General features: G+C 44.1%; 1 protein-coding gene across 7 annotated transcripts; it reads right to left on the bottom strand.

The window, feature by feature from the left end:
* Window positions 1-2,949: 2,949 nt before the first annotated feature.
* On the bottom strand, window positions 2,950-9,543 carry SLC25A51 (solute carrier family 25 member 51). Of its 7 annotated transcripts, XR_012648918.1 has the most exons (4): window positions 9,396-9,543; window positions 8,838-9,071; window positions 4,650-5,659; window positions 2,950-3,876 (listed from the first exon to the last, which is right to left on the bottom strand). XR_012648918.1 is itself a non-coding variant. In XM_075020190.1 (3 exons), the coding sequence occupies exon 3, from the start codon at window positions 5,618-5,620 to the stop codon at window positions 4,745-4,747; it is 876 nt and encodes a 291-aa protein (XP_074876291.1). In that variant the 5' UTR covers window positions 5,621-5,659; window positions 8,800-9,071; window positions 9,396-9,543; the 3' UTR covers window positions 2,950-4,744. The 7 variants fall into 7 exon arrangements, 6 of the variants coding, with proteins under 6 accessions (XP_074876291.1, XP_074876289.1, XP_074876292.1 ...); XM_075020190.1 differs by having other exon boundaries at window positions 2,950-5,659; window positions 8,800-9,071; XM_075020188.1 differs by having other exon boundaries at window positions 2,950-5,659.
* Window positions 9,544-9,706: the final 163 nt, after the last annotated feature.

The following is a 9,706-nucleotide window of genomic DNA, read 5'->3' as shown; positions in this document are numbered from 1 at the left end:
CGATACTGTAAACCATGGGTCTGTTGCTCTACGAAATGTGAACTCATAAAAAAGAAATATACTTGCCAAATGAAAGCTTTTAAAAAATCTAGTTTACAAGATTCTAAAAAGTTGGAGTAAAAAGTCAACAGCCCATAATATTTTTGTCCTGCAGGAAAAAGAAACTTCTCATTCCTGATCTTAGTCAAAGGTGCATTTTCTTAAGCACTAAGTATCTTCAGTTAAGTATAAGGTTTTTAATACAAGAACAAATTCTGCATGTAGAGTATTTTGAAATACCTGAGATTTCATAGTAAAAATTGTAGCCTTTTAATACAGTATCGAAAGTATCGGAACTGCTCTGAAAATATTGTACTTACAGCCGTACAGTAACTTACTATTTGTGGACAGTTTCTCTTGCTTGCATAATAAATTAAACATTTAATAATTCAGTGAATTAAAATCTATTTTAATGTATTTATCTTACACTGAGCTCTGTTCTGTAATGCTCACTGGTTCTTACCTACTCCCTACAACTAAGAGGGAAAAAACCCCAGTGCTTAGAGGTAAACAACCTCTGTATGCAAGTCTCCTTCCCTTCATAGGTTTCTTTGGTACTGTCCTTACCATCAAGCATGCTTATGAGAAGCAGCAGCTCACTCATGAAGCCTAGAAAGCAGGACAGATGTTGGATGTAGTATCATAATTACAAACACAGTAGAATTAACCATTCCATTGCCTGAGACAGTTACCTCTGCAGTAGAGGGCTCCTTTTGGTCACACAGCAAACCCTTGAAGGCAGGATTGCTGTTCCTGTAAAATTTTGCTGAAGGAGTCTTGCAGTGGTGAGCAGGCAACTATCTGCCCCCAGGGAACAGCCTGAAACTGAAAACTATCCTGCCTGCTCTGCCATGGATAGCTGTGTCTGTGGTAGAGGGTTGTGGGTTGCCTGTACCAAGAGTGACATTCTGCCCTGTTACACTTCCACTTGCAAACATCTGGGCTGTAGTGAAGCCAGTTACTATTAGGCACACTGAAAACAGCACCTGCGCAAAGCCAAATTCTGTTTCAGCATTACCTGAGGTGCAGATGAATGTCACGGTTAATGGGGCACTGCATGCTTGGGGCATGTTGTGCATGTCACTTGGTTATCTGCTGTTGTGTTTCCTGTAAATGAGGCCTCAACGCATGCAGGAGCAGCATGACATCTGGGTTTAAATCAGAAGGTGGATTTGAGTTGGGGTAAAGGAATACAAACTAAGCAGCTGAGGAAATGAGCACACTTTATTGCCCTGGCTTTGCTGTCAAGGGGGTAACACTCAGCTGCTGCAGTTCTCAAGCTTGTGCATCAGACTCAGCTTTTCCATCAAATTTTTCCAGAAAATGAGCTAAGATTCAAAATTTGACTCTGAACCTCTTATCCATACAACAGCCCTGTTTGATGCAGACGACCTGAGCAGTCAGTGGTAAACAGTCTGTACCCTGTATAAAATAATATGCTATATACAGTTTACCTATCTTGATGCTGCAAAAATGCTATTTAGGCTTGTCAGCACTTGTGGCTTTCTCTCACCCCCTCACTACACAGTGCATAATAAACGAGGGGAAAGCTGTCTCTCTAGTTGTTAGAAATTTGATGGCATTAGTTTCTATGAGGAAAAAAACCACCTAACTGGACTATCACAGCCTGACTGACATGTGATGTTTATTTCTCAGAGCTGTTACTGGAGCCTCCTGCCTTTTCCAGCTGTCAGTTCAGAACTACCAAAAACTGTTGCCTTCTTATTAGTTTACTTTCCTATGCAAAAACCTGTGTTCTTCCCCACCTCCCACTGCAAACAGCTAAGAACTGGCCAAACTTAATTACCTGAGGTACTACAAGGTCTCTGGAATAGAAATATGCCTCAAAAAACACAAAGCAGTATTTTGCAATATTGCTATCCTTTGCTCAAAGTAACTACCCAAAGTCTAGCTCTGTTAGTCTTTCAGCAGTATTCCCGTTAATGTTGTTGGTGACATTCCCATTCCCTTTAGCTGGAAATGATTGTTGTAGTCCACCAAGAAAATCAACTGAGACACCAGCAATCATTTTTAAAATTCTGCTTTAGAGGTTGGTCAAACCTAAGAGTCCCAGCTGCATGTTTTCAGAGAAGGCAACAACTGAAGCCTGGCAGTGTCCTGGTTTAGTAGCAACACAGTGTTGAGACAAGGCAACAAAAGGCTGAGGATCCAATGGAAAAGGGTGCTAACCAGCCAGGGAAGATAAGCCAAGGTCAGTTCTCTCTCATAGACTTTCTCCTTCGTGCTACCCATAGTAACCCTGCCCTGCAAACAAGACAACACATAGAAACACTGCTACCTAGCGCTTGGTTTGAAGATCTACTTTCCTGATCCTTGCCCAGTATCATTTGTGTTCTTAAATTGCAACTGTGTTAAGTATGGGGTTGAGGCAGTCTGCTTATAGTCAAATTCGTTAAGCCTGGAAACAATCTTGAAACTTGCCTGAACAGAGCTGTTTTCATGTTAGTTGAAGCATCACAACTCCTTCTGTGCCCTCTTGTTCCCAGACTGGCAACACATCCTGTTTAGCAAACTACCTATTCCATCTCACAGTAACTTGTGTGCCAAAACACACTTCTCTTCACTGGTTATGTATATCTGTCCTCTTACACATAAAACATCTGTAATTTGTTAAGCATACAATTCTTTAGATTGTGTTGTAAAACCATCAGTGGTTATAAAGCAAAGCAAAGATTATACTTGAGCATAGTTCTGTCATGACAGACCTGCAGTGCACTCCATCTAACCATGCCACATCAGCAGAGACAGCAACAGATCAGGACTCTACTTTCCCCTTTTTGCCACAGTAATGCCAATCACCAGTTAGTGGCAGGCTTATGTTAAACTCTTGCCCTCAATGCTTCAGATTTCCCAACATTAGAGAAATATATAATATCTTCCACAGAGAAAGAGGATGCAAATTTTTTTTATTCCATCAAGGAGTGATTACAAAAAACAGTACACTGGTGAAAATCAGATTCTGCCAGTAACAGACAGTCAGTAAACATTTTATTTAAATGCAGATAATCACAACATTCAGATACAAGAACACTCACTTGTGCCTGGCCATTTTTGACTGTGAAGCTAGGGTCTATATTATGTTTATAACACACTGATTGGGACCAATATTTGAGGACAGTTTAGCTAGTGAAAAACTCAAATGCAAAGTAATAGCTACTCCAAAACTTAGGAAAAGACCAATTCAGACAGTTTCTGAAAGCTTTCCTGCCCCCCATCATCCAAAATATTTTGGTTTTTATATATAGTTTCATAAAATAAAAAGTCCCCCAGAAGAATCAAATGCTTTTTGTTAAGACCCTCACCTGGTTTATGGTCATGCTTGCTCTTCTGTCCCTTTCTCTAAGGCCTGAAGTCTTGTATCTCTCAACTCCCAGGTCTGTAAGACACATAATACTTCGTATTTCTGCAAGTCTTTTTCAATACTCACCTACATAATTCCTTAAATATGTCTCCAAATGCTGTATCTTTCCTACCTAACTGCTTCTAAGATCATCTTTGGTTGTCATCTCTGCCACACTTACAGACCTCCACCAGAGTGGGTAATACCCAGAAACCTCCTCTTGTTGGTGTTGCTGTACAATTCTGCCACACAGCACTACTAAGAGTACACATCAAGTAGGCAGAAGTCCAAGTTTCAGGTAAAAATATCTCATCGTGATCCATTATTCCACAGCCCAAATGAAAGAGAAGTAATTTGTAAAAGACAAGATACCTCAGTAGAAGAGAGCTGTGTTTGTGAACTACTTTCACAGCTGCAGGAAGCTGAACTATTTCATGAGCATTACAGAAAGAGCCATCTTCTTTCTGGCCCCATAGCTGTAAGAAACAGAAAAAGCAGCAATGCAAAAAAGAAAAAAAAAAAAGAAAAAAAAGGCAGAACAAATTCCCATGTTTGCAAGTAAGTGTTTTTTTTAACAAGGAAGGACACTTTAAAGCTTTAGTAAATTTGCTCTTTCATTCCTTCCACTTTTCCCTTTTCACATGAAGGCACATATGTACATATACACAGAGATCCCACTTTGAACTGGAGTCAGCTTTGACTGAAGTTAAACATTCAGTAACCACTCTTACACTGCTGAATGAAATGTTCATCTTAAAGCCAAGCATCAAAATGGCTGGCAGAATAGTCTGCGTAGACTTAGTTTAAGCTTGAAGTTCTGAACTTCAGTCATCCCCATCTGGATGTGTCCTTTTAGCTTTAAACAATAAGGAGTACTTAGGACTCTAAAACATTTGAAAATGCAGTTCTTAAATACAGATTTTGAAGTTTATCAGGCAAGGGAATCAATTTTCATCAGCCCCTCCTTGATTTTCATGTTCTACAATGTGGACAGTGGAGCACATTCCATCGCGGAGCGTTAAGAAATTTTGGGAGTGATACAGAATAAGCCTCTGGACTAATGCAAGTGTTGGGTTTGGTGTTTTTTTGGTTTTTTTTTTTTTTTTTAAAACCTTTTGTTTGTCTAGTAGCTCCATCATGGGTAAACTCACTTCCCAGCAAAAAGACTTCAAAAAGGTCATCTTAATTGCACAAAGGTTTAGATGCATCACCATTCACCCCATAAATATTGAAGGCCAAGACTAATTACCTTTCACATTACGCAGGCACTGTTCCCTGGGATTAAGTGACATCATAAATGCCAATACTCAAATGAACAGACAAGCCGAAGGAAGATAGTGGTTTTCATAACAGCTTTAGCAAGAATTCGTAGGTTGCATTGATGATGCCCCAGGACAGGACAGAACGATGGTAATTCAGATGGGCTCCTCTGAAAAGGTGGATCAGTTTTCTATCACGTTCCAGCCAGATCTTCACAAAAACTTTTGAGAAGGATTGAAATTCACCACCAATTTGAGCTTGCATGCGCGTTTTTACAACATTCACTGGGAAAAACAAGAATCCTAGCATGGCACCCAAGAGCCCTCCACAGATGAAGTCATTGACCAAATGAGCACTGTAAGAAGTTGCTTCAGGCAGACACTGTTTGATAGGTCCCCGTAGGCCAAAGAAGAGTGCATTGCTGGGTCCATTTCGGAGCAGAATAGGCACCAATCCCCGGTAATATTCTCTCATCCCATAGACTTTGAGTACCTTGAAAGCCTGGTAAGTGTTTGTAAATTTATCGTGGTGTTTGTAGTCCTGAAGCAAAGTCTGAACTCGCTCAAAAGGTGTAAGAATAGCTTCTGTGGTCCCTGCAAGCACTGCTGCCATGCTGCGAGTGAGGAGTTCAGGAGCACTTGTGTGGCTAAGGAGCAGGGAGGAGAAATCTTCATACAAGCCAAACATTAGTGCCAACGTTGTCGTTTTCTGCATTAATGGGGGAAGAATGCCACGATAGAGATTTCGAATTCCGTCCTTCTGCAGCTGATGTACTGCATCTTTTGTTTTCAAACCATACAACTGCTGTCGAAAGAGGACCTTCTGGATGGGAAAAGTGACTGCTATATTTGTGAAGGCCGCACAGTAGCCACAAAGATAATGTTTACCAGAGGTAGCCGTTATATCATTGCTCAGATATTCCTTTGAATTCGTTGGGGCAGAACCTTCTGAATCCATCATACTGTTTTTCTTACTGCAGTATATCTCAGTTCTCCTTCCCTACATCAAAAAAGGAAAGAACGAACATGAGCAGAGCTGCAAGTGACCCTGCAGCTTTTTTTCACACTAGCAGATCATTCAAACAGCACCTGGTATCTTACACCTGAGAAATGCTCATATAATTCGAAGGAGAAAAGCAACAAATGCCAGATCTGATGGATGTTGCACTCTTTTCTACTCAAGTCTCAGAGACCTGAAAAAGTGGCAGTTTCTTCTTTCTGTAGTTTTAAATTAAAATAGAAATAAATTGGGAAGGAAATTGAGATATGAACTCCTCAAGCGCTACATTACAGCTGACAAGAAGAAGTTTACACATTAGATTTCCCCATTTACTGTGCCACGGAATTCAAACAGTGACAGCTCTACTCTCACACTAGTAAAATACACATCACCAGGACAGTGGTGGTGGGGACAGAAAAGAGTCTAAGAAAAAGAGAAATAAAAAATTAAATAAAATACATGCAGTAGCATTAGAAATTCTGATCATTCCACTCTGTCCTTCCCTGTGGCAGAACACAGCAGATAATTTAAATAATTTGTCATGGTTTAACCCATCCAGCAACTAAGCACCACACGGCCACTCTCTCGCTCTCCCCCTTGTGCCGGTGGGGTGGCAGGGAGAATTGGAAGGGTAAAAGTGAGAAAGAAACTTGTGGGTTGAGATAAAAAACAGTTTAATAATTAAAAAGAAACTTTAAAAAAAATTTTGTTAAGGGGAAAAACACAACAGAGAGAGAGGGAAATAAAACCCAAGAAAAACAAGCAATGTAAATGAAAACAATTGCTCACCACCAACCGACTGATGCCCAGGCAGTCCCTGAACAGCCGCCCCTCTGCCAACCTCCACCCGCCGCCACCGCCAGTTTTATTGCTAAGTATGACGTCATATGGTCTGGAAAACCCGTGGGTCAGTTTGGGTCAGCTGTCCCAGCTCTGTCCCCTCCCAACTCTTTATGCACCCCCAGCCAGTTCACTGGCTGAGCACGGTGAGGAGCAGAACAGCCCGTGGCACTGTGCAAGCACTGCGTAGGAGTAGCTAAGACATCCCTGTGTTACCAACACTGTTTTCATCACAAATCCAAAACACAGACCCGTACAAGCGACTATGAAGAAAATTAACTCTATCCCAACCGAAACTAGTATGCAATTGTAATCACAGGCTTAAATTAATCTACAAGAATGCTTCTAACAGTTAATTAACCTGCAGCCTCATCTGCAGAGAAAGAAGGCATCTTGAACCCACACTTGATTTTCATGTTCTATCAAGAAGTTCAGACCTTGAGCTAGGCTAGATCCGAGGTCCTTAAGGACACATAAACAGAGACAGTTCCACCAAACAAAGCAGGGAAGTACTGAAGTAATCATTACCAGGCAACACCTGTTCATCATTTAAAATGGGGTTGCTTATCCAAAATTGTAAAAAGCTGGTTTTGCAGGTGGTCTGAATCCTAACTTCCATTACAGCACAGCTTGAGTTAAGTCAGTACCAACCAAGCGAGGCTCGTGGTGGTTTGTGAACTTCAGATACTCCCTGCCAGCAACATGCATGAGATACACATGATTTCAAAATGTTATTTGGGGCTAATGCCCCTGCTTGGCATGAGGAGTATGTTTCTCAAGGTGCAGCCACTACAGGCTGTTATGTGAAGGACACGTGGCAGAGGCTGTACAGAAAACAAGCTGGATTGCTCAAAGCAACCTGACAGATTATTTTGACCAAGTATACAATTTATTTTTAAAACAAAACATGTATATACCTGTATTGGCTTTCCCCCTATTTAATCCTTTAAGGTCTGGCAAGTGAAAATGTCATCTAAATAATTTACAAAGATGAAGTGTTTCTGTCAATATGAGAATTAAGAGCAGAGACAGGGATTCATATTAGATGGCTTATACACCACTTCATATATGCAGCAGTTTGGTGTATTAATTCAGATTATTGTAGTTCTACTTGCATATACTAAAAAAGCCACATCTGTAGATATGCCACTCTTAGACAGGGCACAGTGGGTCATGCTAATTCAACTAACACAGTGTGGAAGAGTCTTACCAGAGACAACACTGTTAAGGAGATGATTCATATATATGTTGTCATTCATATGGGTGACAGCTGCCTGTGGCCAAACCATATTTTTCCCTCAAAAGAAACTCATAAAGAAATACAATAAAATCAATTAAAAAAAAAAAGAGACCTTTAGTTCAGTTTCAGAAGCTACATGCTCCTTTTGCCCTAACTGTTGTATCTGTCCAGTCAGGAAGTGTTGAAGGCTACAGCGATCCTCGTGTAAGGAAGACATCATGCTTCTGAGTTGGGAACTTGCGAGAGCCAGGCACAGCAAGTCCTCCCAGAAGCGTTTACGACAGAACCCTTGCTTTCAGACACAATCTGTAAGGCCTGTGCCACCTACAAGTACTAAAGCACAGCAGCCACTTCATTTGAATTTAACATAAAAGAAGCAGTTCTCAAAAAAGAGTAGAAGTGTTGGATCAAAGGCATTGCCTATACATACCAGCCCCTGAAGCTGCTGCAACATCACATTTATACACAGAAGTTCCCTTCAACCCAGGAGCCGATTTCGGAGCACTCTGGGCAAGGGAGCACATGTGATCCTTTTTGACATCGCGTTCCCCGATCCAAGTGTCTGCCTGATACCAAATCAGGTGCCTGCCACCGCCACCATCTTGTGGTATGTGCATCTAGTGCTTCTAAAGAAGGATTTCAACCCGTTTACCTGTCTAAATGACCATGACCTTCAAAATGCTGGCATGTGACCCAGTAGGTCTGAGAAATGCAAGGGAAAGAATAAAGAAAGGACATTTGCTATCTGATATTGCATTATATTTCTGTATTTGTAATACTGGTAAGAGACAGCAGTGCTTCCCATCATCCTGATGGCTGTGGAATGAGCGTGCTAACTACGAAGTCCTCCTGGCCCAATCACAGTTTAAGATTACTTTGGGAACTGAACGCTCATTCAATCAGTAAATCAGAGTAACACTACAAACTCACGCTCTTTCACCATCAACTACGTGAAATATTCACCCTAAACGATCAGCCAGACCCTTAAGACATGCAGCTGTGTCAGGTAATACGGAAGGTTTACGGATTCGTTCATTCGTCTCCCCAGCTGATCACCTACCGCTGTAACAAACACCAGATTCCCAACTCGGGGCTCACCAGCCCGTGGCTCCTCACCACCGCCAACCCACTGGAAGCACCGGAGCACTTCCCGAAGGACACGCAGCACATTCGAGACTCGTGCAGCCACCCGGGCAAACCCACCGGCCTAGAGACGCCGAGGAAGACCTCAGTGTTCCCCGTGAAGCTGGCAGGGCCGCCCGGCCGCGGTGCCGGACTGCCGGAGACCCTCGGGAGCGATCGCAGCCCCTCCGGGGAACGGCACCAGGCGACCTAAAACCAAACAACCAAACACAAGTCAGCGAAGCGCCATCGGGGAGGCCGTGGCCGGGAACCGGCTGGGGAAAACATCCGCCTCCGCCGCGGCGGGGCGGCCGGCAGGCCGGTGTCCTCCCGGGCCTGCACCGGGAGCGCTGCTCCGCTCCCCGGCCCCAGCGGGCCAGGCCGGGCCCGCACACCCAAAATCAGGCCGGTGAGGCGATGGTTGCGGCCCGTTCCCGGTGGAACCGCGCTCGCTGGACCGCCGGGCCGGGCCCCGCCGACACCAACCGGAGCGGAGCCTGGGACGCGGGCGGCGCGTCCCACCTCAGGACGCACCTGCCACCGTCTCCATGGCGGCGGCGGGATGAAATAGGAACCTCCGCCGGTGGCGCGGCCGGGCCCGGCCTGGCCCGGTCCGGCCCGGTGCGGTGCGGCCCGGCCTCAGCGACCTGACCGCCGTCCGCGCGCCGGCGCCTGACGCAGCCACGCCGCCTGACGCACGACGCTGACGCTTAAGTGGCGGAGGAGGAAAGCGAAGAGAAGCGTTGGCCCTACCCCTTCACGTGACCCGGGGGGGGGGTGGTGCCGGCCCCGCCCCGCCCCGCCCCAACCCAACGATCAGGCAGCGGCGCGGGGCACAGGCGCGA

The sequence above is a fragment of the Buteo buteo genome, chromosome Z (genome assembly GCF_964188355.1).
Source record: "Buteo buteo chromosome Z, bButBut1.hap1.1, whole genome shotgun sequence".
NCBI lineage: Eukaryota > Metazoa > Chordata > Aves > Accipitriformes > Accipitridae > Buteo > Buteo buteo.
This window is presented reverse-complemented; position numbering and strand designations above follow the sequence as displayed.